The sequence below is a fragment of the Kwoniella shandongensis genome, chromosome 6 (assembly GCF_008629635.2).
Source record: "Kwoniella shandongensis chromosome 6, complete sequence".
NCBI lineage: Eukaryota > Fungi > Basidiomycota > Tremellomycetes > Tremellales > Cryptococcaceae > Kwoniella > Kwoniella shandongensis.
The window spans coordinates 1,502,304-1,519,749 of NC_089292.1; the positions used below are offsets into that span (position 1 = coordinate 1,502,304).

Sequence of the window (17,446 nt, forward strand, 5' to 3'; positions counted from 1 at the left end):
CTTCTCTGCGCTCGCCACCATGACTCGTTCAATTCGATCACTCGCCCGACTCGCATCGTCCACAATCCCCAACCCTTCTCGTCAAATACATACGATCATCAGACCCGCTGCTTCCACCACCACTACTACTACCACTATCGCCTCATCATCTTCTACTTCGACACAATCTCGATCTAATATCTTGATCGGTCCATTTGGACATACCAAGAGGGGAATACATTCCACTATCCGTGAGTTGTTCCTTCCACCTGTCCAGGAATGACCATGTTCTATACTGACAAGTTTATGTTATGGGTGCATGCAGCTCGACAACATGGAGAGGTTACACGTCCCGCCCCTGGAACAGGGTGAGTCTTCCTGCCATCCTCGTTCCAGCAGAGTCAATGCCCTTGCATCACATTTCGCTATCGATTGAAAGCTGACGATCGATATCTTCCCCTTTGGTAGGATAAAAATAACGTTCCAAGATTCGAAAGGTAACGATGTCAAGACGATAGAAGGGAATGAGGGTGATGACTTGTTGAGTTTGGCACACGAATACGACGTGGATCTGGAAGGTGAGTCCGACTCCTATACATCTCTGCAACCCACCTGTCACCATATCCAACGTCTGGTCCACCCCGTCCTATCGTCCGTGACTTCGCAATCAGACTCAACGTGACATCATCGACATAGGTCCTTGCTGACCTGATTGCCCTTCCGTATTATAGGCGCTTGTGAAGGATCTGTCGCTTGTTCGACATGTCACGTTATCATCTCCCCGGAACATTACGATCTTTTGCCTGAACCTGATGATGAGGAGAATGATATGTTGGACCTTGCCTTTGGGCTGGAAGATACGTGAGTGGTATTTACCTCACTACCGACTATCATCCCTGACTACCGTCTTCTTCCTATTCTCATTCCTCATTTGGACGACGTTGATTCCCCTCATTCTTGTGCTTCCTTGCTGACTATTGTCTGTGGAACACCCCCAGATCCCGACTCGGATGTCAGGTCAAACTCTCCAAAGAGCTAGATGGTATGGTCGCCAAATTACCCTCCGCAACACGGAATATGTATGTGGATGGTGAGTCTGGCTGTCATCGTCGGGAATTTCTTGAGTCGACCCGTGAGGAATCTGAATCATAAGCTGACTGGCGGGGCACGACATAGGCGCCAAGGCGAGAACACATTGATCTCATCATGATGATATGACATACTTATGCACACAGTATCTATACACATCTCATGCTAATGCTCATATTGTGGTTGCTTCCACGCAATGCTGTTTCACGGTCCATCCTGACCGCCGTTTCAGTCCAGATCGTCAACGTCGACGTCCCGTCCTTCGCCAGTACTTGATACTGGCTCGTCCTTCTTTCGCGCGAACCAGCTCATATCCCAGCCGTCTGCAAAATGCGCGGGCACGTCAGCTCCTGCGTAAAACGCGCGGCAAACAGTGCTTGATCAATCTGTGAGGGATATGAGTGCCCACTCACACATCCCTTGAAGGGTTTGTCCAACTCCTGGTAATGGTAGGAAATACGTTTCTTCCGGCGATGTTTTTGGATGAGGTATACGCAGAATCCAGGCCGGTCCAGCTAGGGAGGGTGGTTCGAGCTGAACGAATGATCCGCCGAGGGAGAAGACACTGCACGATTGACGACACGAAGAGAGCATTAGGACGCATCTGGAGCGAGTCTTTGGTTGCGCAAAATACTCACTTGAATCCTATCGATCGGAAGATCTAAGGAGCGCGAATGTTAGCGAATCGTGTCTCCCTGGGTTCGAGAGGATTCAGTCGCTTACCTGCATTACATCTTCTGACTTTGACATGAGGGTCGAACCACCTTGGGTATCAAACATCTTCCTCCACAATTTGATCTCTTTCCTATTCACGTAGAACACCGGTTTCTCGATCTCTTGATTTTTCCCCGCTGATCCCGAACCAAAATCTGCATTGCCTTGCAGCTCCGCTTCTGACCTCGGATTCCAAATTGGCACATCCTCATTCGGACTCATGAACGGTAACAACTTGTCCAACAGCTCCTCTGGTAATTCGATCTGTCGACTGATCGCCGTCAAGCAAGTGGCCATGACCTCCCAAAATGCACGGCAGATAACAGGGGCAGTCGCGCGATCGCACAGATCGCTAGGCGTTGGGATGACCTCGACGGTATTGGCGATAGCACTTTGAGCGATATGAAGTCGGACGGACATGGTTTTCGGACCAGACGGCTGTGAAGATGACCCAGAAGATCGTCGAGGTGGAAGAGCGACCAGTAGCGATTGGGCCAGCGCGTGCTCGCCTGGAAACATGTGTTAGTGCCTGTCAGCCAAAAGGCGATGGGAATGGTAGTTGTAAAGTGACGCACCGACGACCATTTGGATCGCATATGGGTACTTTGCTTTCAATTCCGGTTCCTCCCAACAAGCTTGTTCAAACGCCAGTTCTGCAAGACAATGGATCAATCACTACCACCAAAACACCACATATTACTGCGTTTCACGGGAAAGAGGGAAGTCGAGACTCACGTTTTGCAAGTTCACCCAGACTATATGATCCTCCTGTCTCCTCTTTCCTGAGGCAGAGCGCTGCAAATGCTGCGTCGTACGGACTTTCCTTCTCTATCTCCTCCAACGATTTCGTGAGCTCGAAATGGAGATCATGGACGAGGTTTTGCGAGACACCAAATGGTTTGTCCTACAATCGCCAGTATCTAGTCATCAGCCAGACTAGTCGGACATCCAGTCCACCGCATCTCTTGTGTCGTCAAGAGAACGGATGAGGATGCACTCACCAAGCTGGCTTTCAAATACTCCTTTCCCGGTCCACCGGCATACATCAACCTCCTATTCAATCCCGCCTCAAACAACATCAGATCCGCCAATTCACCCAAGAAATCCAACTCCTTCCTAATCGCCTCGGGGACGCTCCCATCTTCCCCTCTGAGCAGATCTTTCAGTCGACCAGATTTCTCGATTCGGTCCATTGCATCTTTCGCTTCGAGCCAGAGGATGTATTGGTTCATGTTGGTGTGAATGACTCGAACGACGATGTTGAGACAGAATGTCTCGCGATCGGAAGTCAGTGGATCCCATGATGGGAAAGTCGGTGGAACATGAGAGAAGCTGTGTAGGCCCCAGCCCAGTCAGGTATGCATAACAAGAGGAAGAGCAGGGGAAGGGTAAGCCCACTGAAACTCCATTTCATCCTGGATCAGTTGGCTCATCGCCATCGGTTCATTCTTGATCGTGAACAATTTACCAGACCAATAATCGTACCCTGCCTCGATCGTGTTCTTCAGGTCGACATACGAGAACGGTCGAGGAGGTGCACCTAATAGTTCGGCAGCTACGTTGGAAGAATAGAATCAGAATTTGTACTTGTACAGAGGAGTAGATATGTGTGGGACGTACCTCCTAGATGGGCGAGATAGGAATACCTGCCCAGGTCTTTGTCTCGGGTCACGGGGCGAAGATTGCTCCCATCAGATCTGGTCAGATGAGCTGCATTTGACTGAAGGAAAATCCGCCCAGCAAGTAGGTCAATAATCTGGTCATCATTCATCGATAAAGGACAAAGGACGGAATATGGTAATGGTCGAACCGCTCTTGCTCACCTGTCGGAGCTCTCGAGACCAAGCGGGATATGACCCCAGGATGTCGATATGAGATTGATCAATCCCCTGCATTACGGGATCTATGAGCAGGACGAATAGCCCGAGTCGACTTTCGTTGCACTTGTCGAAATGACGATGAAATGATGAAACGAAGTAATCTTATCGCACAAATGAAATGAAACAACATTCAACGTGAACATGCGACCGACACGTGACTGGTAAACACAAACCGGTCAAAGCAATCCCAGCTCCTTCCTCCCACCGCAGTATGCACAAAGGTGCTCAAAGGAGGACTTATGAGGACGAGCAGTACAACGGATATAGCGGTAGATCCTTCGGGAGGCCCGAAACGATGATAGTGTTTACATATTGTAGTCATACTGTATTTTACATGGTCGAACCGACATCTCGTTATCATCGTCTGCCTGCTGAGCTTGGAGATCCGCTGACTCCCGCTCCAACCGTACTCTTCACAGCATGTACTGCTCCTTGTGACGTCGCACCAATCCCCTGTGTCGCAGTCGCAGCTGCCACACCTGCCGCCGCACCTTCTTCTTCTTCTTCCTCTTCTTCCTCATCTTCCTCCGCTTCATCTTCATCGTCGAACAATGCACCTCTCTTCACTTCTCCTCCCGCTTGCATATCTTCGTCCTCATCCGTTGCTCCTGCTCCACCTGCACCATCTATCCATCTTCCTTTCCAATCCACATTATCTAGCTCTTCACATCTCTCCGGTCTCTCTCTCAACCATTTCATCCTAGGGCCACTTCTTGCCCTTTCGGAAACTTTGAATCCGTATATCCTAGGAACGTATACTCTCCCCAGAGCGGGCTTTTGTCCTCCATGTGGGTTTGGGTTGGTAAATGTTGGACCGCCGACAGGTAAAGTGGAAGCAGAAGGGGAGGGAGCAGCGGTCGAAGGTGGGTTTGTGGCGAAGAATGGTGCGGCGTGGAGTTCGGGATACGTTTGGAAGAAGAGAGGGGCGAAAGTGGTACCGAAGAAGGCGCCTGGACAGCAAAGTCAGCGAGTGGTCGACACGGCACAGGCAAGTGAGAGTCGAAAGCTTTGGGCACAAAGGGAGACCAGTTACTCACCATCGACGCTGGCGTACTTGCTGCTGGGCGGCGTATAGATATCTCCGCAGTTGGGACAGTAAAGCTTGACCGTATCAATCCCTGGCATGTCCGCTCGTCCACAAGGTAAGACCGGTGTCGCATGACAGAACACTCGAGGACATGCGCCGAAATGTCCCGCTTCGTATTTCTCGACCTGGAGACACGACCGGCGGTGTCAATGTCAGAACACAAAAAGGTAAAAATGGACAGGCGGCCGGGTAAAGTTAAGATTCGCGGGCAAAGACGATAGGACAACCAGAGTAGGCGATAGTGATGTGACGTGAACTCACCATGCACGATAACCCGGTCTTTGAAATGATGAATCGTTGATGGACCAGTCCATATAGTAATTCAGCTGACGATTCGACGATTGACACATCCGGTATCTTGGACGAATCCTCCTCTACAGCGTGAAACGGAATCAGTATATTCTGGATTGTATCGTGGTCGTTAAAAGCTTACCTGGCTCGACATCAAGAACCATCTCCAACGCTTCTTTCCAGAATGGTACCATCGCTTGTAATCCTGTCAAGTTGAAATCGTCTTCGATGAACTCCTCGTGCACTTCGCAGAAGTAGTCGTGACCGGGTAATGAGGTGTACCAGTTCTGTGAATAATCGCATGCCACATATTTAGTGATGTTTCATCACACTTGATTGATTGCGTGCGTCGACATGGAAAGGGCGGCTACGCAATTGGTGTCGGAGGTGGAAGCAGGTACTCACGATCCATGTTAGTGTTGATGTCTGGGTAGATGAAGCTTGCGACGAGGAGTCTGAGGTCCTTTCTATGAGCGCTTGCACAGAGAGATACAAAGGTGCTCAAGCAGACCTCGCTACTCACCAAAGGCCTCTTCCTCGAGCTCATCTGGGTCCAGTTCCGGCGCTGCTAAGTTGGACATGTCGGAGGTGTTGTAAAAGGGAAGTCCAAATATAAGATGTCGTACAGGCAGTGTGAGCTCGTTGTCGTGGGCAAATGTCAGAGTTGTGCTCTGTTGTCGTTCGTCGGGCGGTATGAGCGCAGTAGTGAAATCGTGGGGTGTGCTAGCTCTTTGAATGAATAACTCGTGAACGACGACGAGAATAGAGAGTGGACGACGCAGTGAGAGTGAATTGAACGTGGTTGACATGATGGCGTAAACCAGCCGCCACACATCTCGGCGATATCGGTGTTATTCCGTATGGTGAGATGGTGATGGGTCGGTGCGTCACCGGTTGTTGCGTGTAGCTATGTGACCGGGATACTGCTAACGCGTTGACATCTACAGCAGTCTCTTGTCTTTCAACACAACTCTATCACATCCTGCATCTTATATACAGCAACAAACACCCACAATGGATGAGGAGTACGACGTGAGTCTCTCAGAACGACTGCCAACGCTGTAGCTTCCCGCACATTGCTGTGTTGAACAGCTCGGTGGCGCGACGTGTGACTGTAACGCGAGTGCTGATCTTTCCTTCTGGTTGCGCTATGACAGGTCATCGTTCTGGTGAGCTACCCTATTTCCAATAGCGAAGGACCGGACATGACTGATAGCTCCTCTTGATCGCAGGGCACTGGCCTTACAGAATGTATTCTCTCCGGTCTTCTCTCGGTAGATGGACAAAAGGTCCTTCATATGGATAGGAACGATTACTATGGTGGAGCTAGTGCCAGTTTGAACTTGACTCAGGTGAGTGATAACACCGCAAAAGACTTCATGCCGATTCGAAAGTCCTGGTGTCTGTCCCATTTTTCAACGAGAAAGATTGCTGCGCTACAGGCCTGCTGTCGTGACATCTCTGGCCATTACGAACCCCGCTGACCCGCTCTGGCCCTTCCTCAGCTCTACCAACAATTCCGTAACTCCCCTCCACCAGAGAACCTCCAACTCGGTCGAGACAGAGATTACGCCGTCGACCTGATCCCCAAATTCATCCTTTCCAATGGAGAACTGACCCGAATGCTCGTTCACACCGACGTCACTCGATATCTCGAATTCAAGGTGATTGCGGGATCTTACGTTTACAGAGATGGTCGGATCTCTAAAGTTCCCAGTACGGAGATGGAGGCTGTCAGAAGTCCGTTGATGGGTTTGTTCGAGAAGAGGAGAGCGAAGAACTTCTTCCAATACTTACAGAACTGGAAGGAGGCGGATCCCGCTACTCACCAGGGTGAGTGCAGTCTACCCACACAAACGTGTGCGGGAATACGCTAATCTTATAACCAGGCCTTGATATCAACAAGTGTTCGATGAAGGACGTCTACACCAAGTTTGGACTTGAGGCTGGTACTCAAGACTTTGTTGGTCACGCTATGGCCCTTTGGCTTGACGATGAGTGAGTATTGCGGTGCGCGCTTCTTCCTTGTCCAGGATCATGTTGACACGCTGTACCACAGCTACATCACCAAACCTGCTCGCCAGACCATCGACCGAATCATCCTTTACACCTCCTCCATGGCTCGATACGGCAAATCCCCTTACATCTACCCTCTCTACGGTCTCGGCGAGCTTCCCCAAGCCTTTGCTCGACTCTCAGCCATCTACGGTGGTACATACATGTTGGACAAGCAAATCGAGTCGGTCAACGTCGACCCCGAGACAGGCTATTTCACCGGTGTGACCAGCGCCGGCGAGACTGTCAAGGCGAAGAAGGTCATCGGAGACCCCAGCTACTTTGGTGCAGGCAAGGACGAGCCTGAGGGTGGAAAGTTGAGAGTTGTGGAGACTGGCAAGGTGATCCGAGCGATTTGTATCTTGAAGCACCCTATTCCAGGCACAGACGACTCGGACTCTGCGCAGATCATCATTCCTCAGAACCAGGTCGGCAGAAAGAATGGTGAGCGTGTTGTGACATTCTTTATGCTCAATCAAACTGACACTAGTATCTAGATATCTACATCGCCGCCGTGTCGTCCGCTCACAACGTCGCTGCTCCTAACGTCTGGATCGCTATTGTTTCCACCATCGTCGAGACCAGCGTCCCAGAACGAGAGATCTTGCCTGGCCTCCAACTACTTGGTAACGTCCTTGACAAGTGAGTTACCTGACTGCTCGCCCCAGGGCTGGAGCGCAATTTCAAGTCTGCAACAATACTAACTTCCGCAACCTTGCACAGGTTCATTTCCATCACCCCTCTTTACGCTCCCACATCTCCCGGCACCAACGACAACATTTTCATCACCAAGTCTTACGACGCGACATCACACTTTGAGACTGTCGTCGATGACGTGTTTGATGTCTGGCAGAGGGTCAAGGGTGAGAAGTTGGTATTGAAGAAGCGAGAGGTGGAGGTGGAGGCTTGAGCGGGAGCATAAGCGTGATAGAGTAGGTTCATATGGGTGCGTGCTGGGTACCGTGTGTAGATTAGTGTTCCGTCATGTATGCTTTGTGGTTTAAGCGTGTCACGAGCGCTACTTAGCTGGGAGGTGAGGTGCGCAGTCTGGGGCTTTCCTCACACCGTTTAACGCGTAGGTCGAGATCGGGTTCGGGCCGGGGGATGCTGTTCGGACAACACCTGAATCCCGAGATCCTGATGCCAGTCAAGTGGATCGCAGATAGCGTGGGTGCGACCCACACAGACGCTGTTGGATGATGATAGCGATGATAGTTGGGTGTGATATGCACAGGGGCAGCCACACTTTAATTATGCTCAAATGCACCTGACATATGATTACACCTTCGGAGGGTGTCCCGGTGGATACCGTTGCGTCAAACCTCCACTTTATAGCTTCATCTTTGCTCTGTTGTCCCACTTGACCGGTATGTCTTTGGTCCGCTTTGTATTGATCTAGTGCGATTGCTTCTCCGGTGTCCGAGATACCGACATCGACGATGCATATATTATCTGCGGTGCGTGAGGCCGATACAGACGGCTGACTCTCCGCCTTCAATAGTCATCTGCTGTTTCAGTGACACATCTCACCATGTCCGGAGTGACCATCACCGATGTCCAAGTCGAACACCATGAGAATGGGTTCGCCATTGCCCATCCTACACCTCGACTATCATGGCGATTCGGCACTACCCCCGGCGGTGATGTCAAAGATTGGAAACAAACCGCATACGAGCTAGTCATCAAACGCGACGAGAGCGAAAAGGAGGAGAAATACAAGATCGATTCTTCGGACTCGGTCCTCGTTGCATGGCCATCTACACCGTTGAAATCACGCGAAATTGCCAAAGTCAAAGTTCGCGCTTTCGGCAGCTCTGATAGCGGTAGTGTGTCGACGACTAATTGGGGTGAAATCACTTTGGAAGTTGGATTATTGGATCGAGAAGAATGGAAAGCGAATTTGATCAGTGGACCACCCCAACCGCTCGATGAACCGAAACAACCTTTCAGACTAAGAAAGACTTTCACCCTTTCCAAGGAGGCTGCGACGCTGACGAGAGCGCGTTTATACGCTACCGCACTTGGGGTGTACGAGGTTGAGATTAATGGGAAACGAGTTGGAGATCAAGTTCTCGCACCTGGATGGACATCATACAAATATCATCTCCGATACCAAACTTACGATATCACCTCTTTGTTACGACAAGGGGAGAATGAGATCGTCGCTCATATTGGTGAAGGATGGTATGCTACTCGATTGGGTAGACCTGGTATTCGGAATGTATGGGGTGACAGACTTGCTTTCCTCTCACAGTTGGAGATGGACGGTAAAGTCGAGTTGGTGACGGATGATAGTTGGGAATGTGTAGATGGACCAATTCAAAATTCAGAATTGTATAATGGTGAAATATACGATACAACCTACGATCTCTCTTCCTCAAAGTCGAACGAGAAAATCGATAAAGTCGAGATATTACCCTTCCCATCTGCGGAATTAGATTCGAGCGATGCTCCTCCCGTTAGAAGAGTCAAAGAAGTCCAGCCGATCGAGATAATCACAACGTCATCGGGGAAGACGGTCTTGGATTTCGGTCAAAACTTGGTAGGTTGGATAAGGATCAATACCGATCTCGAATCCAAAGAAGGAGGAGAATTGGTATTGAGACATGCGGAAGTTTTGGAACATGGTGAATTGGGAACGAGACCGTTGAGAACGGCAAAGGCTGAAGATAAGGTGATACTCGGTGGGAAGACAAAAGGTTGGGAACCAAAGTTCACTTTCCATGGATTCAGGTGAGTTCGGAGTCCGCTCACCAGCACAGGGTACTCTCCTACATCCCTCCAAAGGCAACCCCACACAGCATTCCTCCCCCTATCTGTTTTTTTTTTGCAGACGATGCTTGCCACGAAGTCGGACGACTCACGCTCCTTTCTCTCACACAGATATGTCGAGGTGAACGGTGTCAGACCCACCCTGGAAGACTTCACAGCCATCGTCATCTTCTCCGATATGAAACGAACGGGGACATTCAAATCGTCCCACGAGCAGATCAATCGACTACACGAGAATGTTGTATGGGGTATGATGTCCAACTTTGTCTCGGGTGAGTCTTTCTCCCTGGTCCGGATACAGGGCGATACACAATTTGGAGGAAGACAATGAGCTGATTCCCGCGTTATTTGACAGTCCCCACCGATTGTCCTCAGCGAGATGAACGACTTGGTTGGACAGGTGATATCCAGGTTTTCGCGCCGACTGCCAACTACCTCTTCGACACGGCTGGTTTCCTTGGCGTAAGTAGCTTTGCTCTGTACTTGATATCTCTATATCTCAACATACAATGCTGACTTAATTTGAATTATCTTTGCCCACATCACGCAGGGCTGGCTCAAAGACGTCGCTGCCGAGCAGATCTTCTGGAAAGGTGTCCCACCTACCGTCGTCCCTTTCGTCCCTCCCAACAAGTTCAACACGCAATATCCTCGACCTCACGCCGTATGGGCCGACGTCGTCGCTATCACCCCTTGGGATCTGTACACTGCGTTTGGGGATAAGAGTATTTTGGAGAAACAGTGGGATAGTATGAGATTGTGGTTGGACAAAGGACTGCCTCGTGGACCTGATGGGTTGTGGGAGGCAAACGTGCCTCTCTATGGAGATTGGCTGGATCCTAATGCCCCTCGTAAGTGAACGAACGATATCACTGAAAGAATAGGTAGTTGACTTGAGGTGTGTCGCAGCACAATACCCTGCACATGGTCGAACCGACACCCATCTCGTCGCCAACGCTTATCTCGTCTACGTGACCGAGCTAGTCGCCAAAATCGGACATCTCCTTGGCAAGACTGATGAAGCTCAAAAATACTCTGTGGATGCAGAACGGTATCACAAATCATTCCTTGACGAATACGTCTCACCATCGGGTCGAGTCGTCGCAGATACTCAAACTGCTCTAGCTCTCGCATTGAAGTTCAAGCTCTTGAGATCGGACCAAGTACCAAAAGCGACGGAGAGATTGGAACATCTTGTCAGATGGGTATATTTCAAGGTCGCAACGGGTTTCGCAGGGACACCAATTTTGTTACCTGTCTTGGCGGAGAATGGTCTAGAACATATCGCGTATAGGATGTTGCAGGAGAGGGATAATCCATCTTGGTTGTATTCAGTTGGAATGGGTGCGACTACCATCGTGAGTTGTCACACATGAACTTGCTTCGACTAAAAATTAATGGCTGACTCCGTTCCGCTTGCAGTGGGAACGATGGGATTCTGCACTTCCTGATGGATCAATCAACCCTGGTCAAATGACCTCGTTCAACCACTACGCCCTCGGTGCCGTCGCTCATTTCATGCACACAACCATTGGAGGTCTATCGCCCTCCTCGCCAGGATGGAAATCAGCTCTCATCAAACCTCTCCCGGGGGGAACGATCACTTCCGCTCGAACGACCTATGATTCGCCATACGGTCTATACGTCTGTGATTGGAAGATTGAGGGCGACAAGCTCAAGGTCGAGGTGGAAGTTCCTCCTAATGCGACGGCGCGAGTGGTACTGGGCAATGGAGAAGGGAAGGTGGATAAAGAAGTGGGTAGTGGGAAGAGGAGTTATGAGGTGGAATGGAAGGGAGATGAGAGATGGCCTCCGAAGGGTATTCCAGGTCCACAGAGTATACCAATCGCAGATGAGTTTGTGCCATAGCGTGGTGAGGGGCAAAGTATGAGTGACGTATTTTGTACTGAGGAAACGGACTGCAAGATGTATGCATCGTTATCCCTACTGGCAATCTAATCAGGCCGCCACTATCCTTGATTCCGCGTCGAAACAGAGACCTATAACCATGTCTTCGATGTTCACCCAGTAGATCGCCATGCAGAGCGGTCTTATGAAACAGACGAGAAAAGCCAAGACACGACGCGATGCAGAAGGAGACTTACGCATACCTACCCGTACATTTTCATAGATCACGGATCACATTACCGGTATTAAGCATATAAACCTATCACCTTCGCTCAGCTCTCAAACGGGGACAACGGAAATCTTACTCTCGTAAGGTACCGCTAATAAGATAAGACCGAGCGAGATCTGTGTCTGTTTCCTAATCTCGTCGTCGTCGTCGTCGGTTCTCTACTCGCTTCTCGCTTCCGCTTTTTCGACCAATGATTTGTTGTTGTAAAATGGATATCTCACTGCAGTACTGGTGCATATAAGTAAGGAGTGATGGTATTCTCGTCGTTTGTTCCGCATGGGGATCGTTTCCGCACATTTAAACACTCAGAGCAATACCATACACCCATTTGCCCAGGTTATAGCAAAGCTAGCAATCGCAGTGAAGAAATATCAAACACGATCATAACCATCCAAACACAACCTAACCCTTGTCCAGACACACCACGATGTCATCTCCGCACGTCCTTATCATTGGCGCCGGTGTTGGTGGACCCGCTCTGGCAATCGCAGCCGCCCAACATGGTATCCGCTGTACGATATTCGAGCTCCGTTCTTCCCCCGGTACTAAAGGCGGCTCAATCATGCTTCAGCCCAACGCTCGTCGAGTGCTTGACAAAGTGATCGGTATACCTGACGAGATGGTCGGTAAGGAAGGATTCGAATTTGACTCGATCGATTTTTGGTGGGAAGACGGTATGAAGATTGGTTCAGTGGATATGAGTGATGGTGGATATAGGTCGGTGAGGATAAAGAGGGAGATCGTACAGCGGATCTTGTTACAGAAGTGTGCGGAGGCGAAAGATCTGGTGGAGATTAGATATGGGATGAAGTTGGAGAAGATTAAAGAGGATAAGGGAGGGGTGACGGCGTATTTCGAGAATGGGACAGAGGTGAGAGGTGAGTCGATTCGTCATCTTATTCAGTAACTGATAGTCCAGATGTTGGGGGGATTGACGGCTGGAGGAGGGATGCTTTGGTTGCAAGGGCAATGTCCTCAAGCAATCAACCTTCGGCCGTGTTCATCTGCCTTACCACAGAAATTTGCCGGCATTTGATTACTCTCGTCTAATTTGCCCAGCTGACATCTTCCTTTTCTTTCGCCGTCACCAGGCAACATACTCATCGGTGCGGACGGTATTCATTCCAAAGTGCGCGAACACGTTCTCGGCGATCTGGCTCCCACACCGACGTACAGCGGTATGGTCGGACTCGGTTCTGCCCTACCTCGTTCTCTCATACCCTTACCATCTCCCATGACGTACCCCTCGTTCATCTACACTCCGAGCGGTATGATCATGGTCGTTCCTAACGATCCTCTGGCTCAAGAAATAGGATTTGCGGCACAACGTAGTGAAGATCAAGAACGTACACGACAAGGATGGGAAGAATACAAGACTTCTGGCGGACTAGCTCGTGCGATCAAAAACGATTACAAGGACGTGACTACCCAACCTGTCAGAGCGATGATGGATAATATGATCGAAGATAAAGTTTCACTCTGGGCACCCTACGAGATTCCAGATCTGGAAACTTGGCATACTGATAGAGTATGTTTGATGGGAGATGCGGCACATGCTATTCCACCGTCGGGAGGACAAGGTGCAGGTCAAGCGTTGGAAGATGCTGGTTTCATGTCTAGACTCCTGGCAGCGAAACTATCCACTCCCTCGTCCACCAACAAAGACAACGACAACGACGCCAAGAGCTCTTCCACCACCGTCAACGACATAGACTACGCCGCGTTATTCGCCCACTTTGAGAAGATCCGAAAGGCTCGATTCGAATCCGTTCGTACTCTCACCAAGAATAGCGGAGATATGAGACGTGCCAAATCATCTTTCCTCTCGACAATGTTCAGAAAGTATTCGATGAAAGTGTGGTTCACCCTTCAAGGGGGATACTACAAGAATGATGCGGTGCTGGGGTATGATGTAGCAGCTGCGGATATAACGTATTGAGCAGGTGGTTGATCTATTTCAAATCGGGTTTAGAGCGTTGTTGCTTCTTCTTTCTATCTCACGGTATCATTCGTATTGTTTTTCGTGGAGAGTATTATTCGAGTAACAAACAGTTCAACTTGCTTTCCATGGGTCCATGTTATTAGTGTTGTTGTAAATGATGTGCAATGTAGGCCGGCTCGCTATTTCTACGTCAAGTGTTGCCGTTCTTATCACAAAGTATGTATAACTTAATGAACACAGCATGTGACGGTACCTCTGCATGTACACGCACAATCGTCATCTACCGCTCTAGAAAGCTTTGACTGACGAGACATCATGACGAGGAAGAGTAGAAGCCGACAGTCTCCAGATCCTTCTGAACATCCTTCTTTGCCTTTCTCACCTCCCAATCTGTCATCATTCGCCAAATCGGCACAGCGAACTATAACGTGTAACACAAATCGTCAGAAGTGTCTCTGACAGCGTGGAGGGGATTACAAATAACTCACACTGCTGACGAAGAGGTAAAGACTGTCCATGAAAAGGTTGTTGGAGGGAACCCCAGCGTTGGATCGCATTCGGACAAGATCAGTTGCGATGTTATCAGTAATCTGATAATATCCTTTCCTGAGACCTGCAAGAAAAGAGTATCGTTAGTATCAGCTACTCTGATTCGGATGTTTGTAGTTGACACACCTGTCTCTAGATATTTGGCAGATACTTCAGGCGCGAGCGGACTATCGGCTTCTTCGATTTTATGGGTGATAGCGGGCTTGGTCAGGTTCTCGACCTCGTACCCTGGACTGAGGATACCAGCTGGCATGAAGATGTGGATATCGATATTGTGGAGGATCATCTCGGATCGCAGCGCGTCAGCGAGACCTGTGGGAGTGACATGGTTATGACGCTTCTTCAAGATTGATCGGTACTTTACAATGACACAGGATCTCCACGTGGACAGGAAATGGATAGTAAGACTGCTCACCTCGCAGAGCATATTTTCCAGGCGAATACGTCGAATACCCGGCGAAACTGGCGTAACCACAGAAACTGGAAACCAAGATGATTTTGCCCGTTCGGCGTTGTTTCACTATCTGCTGGATGGCGGCCTAGATGCCGACACAGAGGGAAAGAGCATCAGCAAAGTTTGCGAGAATAGAAATTGCTTGCCGACTCGAGTGGGGGGGGGAACAGATGCACACTCACATATACCGTATAGGCGGAGACCCAAAAGACGCCGTCGAATCCCTACACCATTTATCAGCATTCGGTCTCCCGGCGATGGTCAAATCACGATTTCGCTAACCGCACGCTAGAGCTCTACTCACCTCCTTCATCTCTTGAGGCGTGGAATCGATGAAGAACTTGGGCTTCGAGAATCCAGCACAGCAAAAGACGTAATCAGGAGCTTGACCATTGTGTAGAGAGGTGGCCTCTGTCAATGCGTCGGCGGACGAAGTTGGGTCGACAAGGTCGGCTGAGATGAAGGTGATGATTTGGTTGGGGGATGCGATAGCCTTTACAAAGTGCATCAGTATTCATATATGTTGAAGCAACCGTTTAGTCCAAAAGCTCTGATTGAGATTGACACTTACCTTGAGCTCCTGAACGACCTGTTCACCTTTCTTCGTATCTCTCGCGACAATGGTGACGTGAGCACCTTGTTTGACCAAACTCTCACAGAGAGCCTTTCCAAGACCGGATGAGCCACCAGTGACATAGCAGTGCTATACGAGGGAAAGATGTCAGCTACTTGTCGTTGACATATGGTCGTTCATCCCTTAGATCTTTAAGAAGAACTGAGCAACCCTGCGCGGGCCAAGACATACCTTTCCTTTTGGTTGATAGGCGGGTTTACTGAACCAAGGCATGATGACGATGGAAAGCAAGATAACAGCGAGTGTGGTGAGGATTAAGGGATATTCCAGTGGAGAAGATATGATTGACATTGCTTTGTCGCAATGCAAAGTTACAGTGGAGTGAAAGTGAAGTACAAAGATGAGTACAAGTGAAATGGGGATGATTTGTTATTGTTGATGTTTCGGCCAACGGAACGACCGAGCGCGTTTCAGAAATGTAATACCTCGATTCACAAAATTATTTTGATCAATCGATTCCATCTTCATTTCCTCTACCCCTCTTGCAGCATCCCTCACACAATGTCAACAGGTGAGTTGCCATTTCTTCCGAACATAATGCTCGCTGCATGAGTGCCTTAAAATAAAAGCATGCTAATACGCATCGATGCAGCAGAAGCGGGTCCGTCGAAACCTCGTTCGAAACCGCTCCCCGTTCCGGTTGAGCCATTCCTCAACCCTGCAGACGATGAGGAGCGGACAGTGCATTCGGTCTACGAGGCCATTGCGCCGCATTTCTCTCAGACAAGACATAAGGTACGTGCTCACTTACCTCTCCACAATCAAACGCCGTCCCTGTCTGTTCCGATCGCCTCCAGAACGAAAATCGATCTTCTGCGTCTCATGGTTTGAGTTGAGCTTGGCTAATTTTCTCTTCATAGCCATGGCCTCTGATAGCCACGTTTCTACACTCCCTCCCACCCAACGCTATAGGTCTCGACTCCGGTGCCGGGAATGGCAAATACCTGCCTGTATCACGCGATGCCGGACTGGAGATGATAGCCCTCGATAGGAGTAGTGGCTTGTTGGAAATCGCAAGGAAAGAGAATGGAGGGGAATGTGTGAGAGGGGATCTGGGTTTTGATGGATGGAGAAGGGGTGTATTTGTGAGTCAATGCATACTATGCTTACCAGTCTCAAGATTCACTTAGTCTGATCGTTGTCACCTGTTCTACCAACTGTACCGACAAAATTGTCCATTGATGCTAACGCGTCGCTTCTCTTCTCTTTTAGGACTTTGCCATCTCTGTCGCTGCGATACACCACCTCTCCACCCCACAACGTCGACGTCATTCCGTCCAGGTCCTCCTCCGTCCTCTCAAACTGTCTCCAACTGCCCCTTATTCCCGCTTCCTGATCTACGTTTGGGCGTACGAGCAAGGGGAGGCGTCGAAACGTAAGATGGGGACAGCGGCCAAGGTTGTCGGCGAGGACGGTGATGTCGTGGCTGTAGAGGAAAGTGTGGATGGAAAGGTACAAGATGTGTTGGTACCTTGGGTATTGTCGAAGAAGAAACTACCGGCGGCGAAGTCGGGCAACAATATCAAATCGACAAGTTCGACCATTCCCTCCGTTGAGGATACAAAACCAACAACCAACGAAAGCGACTCCCCCACGCCTCCCACGACCACTGATGCTGAACCTACACCTCCCCCTCCTCAAGTCTTCCATCGGTACTATCACCTCTTCGTGGAGGGTGAGTTACGCGAGCTTGTCGAATCTGCAGGAAAGGAAGAAGGCTTCGTCATTGTACAAGAGGGAGAGGAACTTCCCACTCAAGGGAAATGGCTCAGAGTGAGAGGAGTAGGATGGGAGGCTGATAATTGGTGGTTGGAGGGCGAGGTCGGTGGTGAATCATAGTCGAGAGCAAAGCACTAGACAGGC

At 49.7% G+C, this 17,446-nt stretch overlaps 8 protein-coding genes across 8 annotated transcripts; 5 read left to right on the forward strand and 3 right to left on the reverse strand.

The window, feature by feature from the left end:
- Window positions 1-19: 19 nt before the first annotated feature.
- Window positions 20-1,178, forward strand: CI109_103837 (uncharacterized protein; the record flags this gene model as incomplete). Its single annotated transcript, XM_032001662.1, has 6 exons — window positions 20-230; window positions 305-347; window positions 448-557; window positions 711-840; window positions 978-1,069; window positions 1,156-1,178. The coding sequence occupies 6 exons, from the start codon at window positions 20-22 to the stop codon at window positions 1,176-1,178; spliced, it is 609 nt and encodes a 202-aa protein (XP_031863825.1).
- A 118-nt stretch (window positions 1,179-1,296) lies between these two features.
- CI109_103838 (uncharacterized protein) lies at window positions 1,297-3,677 on the reverse strand (the record flags this gene model as incomplete). The annotated part of the gene is made up of 10 exons (XM_032001661.1): window positions 1,297-1,391; window positions 1,482-1,633; window positions 1,707-1,729; window positions 1,792-2,291; window positions 2,358-2,435; window positions 2,518-2,686; window positions 2,784-3,114; window positions 3,181-3,337; window positions 3,403-3,502; window positions 3,606-3,677. The coding sequence occupies 10 exons, from the start codon at window positions 3,675-3,677 to the stop codon at window positions 1,297-1,299; spliced, it is 1,677 nt and encodes a 558-aa protein (XP_031863824.1).
- A 342-nt stretch (window positions 3,678-4,019) lies between these two features.
- Window positions 4,020-5,621, reverse strand: CI109_103839 (uncharacterized protein; the record flags this gene model as incomplete). The annotated part of the gene is made up of 6 exons (XM_032001660.2): window positions 4,020-4,612; window positions 4,700-4,874; window positions 5,011-5,123; window positions 5,183-5,327; window positions 5,446-5,495; window positions 5,564-5,621. 6 exons carry the CDS (start codon window positions 5,619-5,621, stop codon window positions 4,020-4,022), a joined length of 1,134 nt encoding a protein of 377 aa, XP_031863823.2.
- Window positions 5,622-6,054: 433 nt separating this feature from the next.
- On the forward strand, window positions 6,055-8,005 carry CI109_103840 (uncharacterized protein; the record flags this gene model as incomplete). Its single annotated transcript, XM_032001659.1, has 8 exons — window positions 6,055-6,072; window positions 6,198-6,209; window positions 6,273-6,392; window positions 6,546-6,873; window positions 6,930-7,038; window positions 7,100-7,539; window positions 7,593-7,737; window positions 7,819-8,005. The coding sequence occupies 8 exons, from the start codon at window positions 6,055-6,057 to the stop codon at window positions 8,003-8,005; spliced, it is 1,359 nt and encodes a 452-aa protein (XP_031863822.1).
- A 621-nt stretch (window positions 8,006-8,626) lies between these two features.
- Window positions 8,627-11,736, forward strand: CI109_103841 (uncharacterized protein; the record flags this gene model as incomplete). Its single annotated transcript, XM_032001658.1, has 6 exons — window positions 8,627-9,828; window positions 9,979-10,139; window positions 10,223-10,329; window positions 10,418-10,718; window positions 10,777-11,225; window positions 11,290-11,736. The coding sequence occupies 6 exons, from the start codon at window positions 8,627-8,629 to the stop codon at window positions 11,734-11,736; spliced, it is 2,667 nt and encodes an 888-aa protein (XP_031863821.1).
- A 695-nt stretch (window positions 11,737-12,431) lies between these two features.
- On the forward strand, window positions 12,432-13,943 carry CI109_103842 (uncharacterized protein; the record flags this gene model as incomplete). Its single annotated transcript, XM_032001657.1, has 2 exons — window positions 12,432-12,882; window positions 13,096-13,943. The coding sequence occupies 2 exons, from the start codon at window positions 12,432-12,434 to the stop codon at window positions 13,941-13,943; spliced, it is 1,299 nt and encodes a 432-aa protein (XP_031863820.1).
- A 316-nt stretch (window positions 13,944-14,259) lies between these two features.
- On the reverse strand, window positions 14,260-15,796 carry CI109_103843 (uncharacterized protein; the record flags this gene model as incomplete). Its single annotated transcript, XM_032001656.1, has 8 exons — window positions 14,260-14,367; window positions 14,435-14,559; window positions 14,622-14,807; window positions 14,911-15,034; window positions 15,132-15,173; window positions 15,254-15,442; window positions 15,521-15,652; window positions 15,755-15,796. The coding sequence occupies 8 exons, from the start codon at window positions 15,794-15,796 to the stop codon at window positions 14,260-14,262; spliced, it is 948 nt and encodes a 315-aa protein (XP_031863819.1).
- A 288-nt stretch (window positions 15,797-16,084) lies between these two features.
- CI109_103844 (uncharacterized protein) lies at window positions 16,085-17,422 on the forward strand (the record flags this gene model as incomplete). The annotated part of the gene is made up of 4 exons (XM_032001655.1): window positions 16,085-16,094; window positions 16,176-16,318; window positions 16,444-16,668; window positions 16,796-17,422. The coding sequence occupies 4 exons, from the start codon at window positions 16,085-16,087 to the stop codon at window positions 17,420-17,422; spliced, it is 1,005 nt and encodes a 334-aa protein (XP_031863818.1).
- Between the last annotated feature and the right edge of the window lie 24 nt (window positions 17,423-17,446).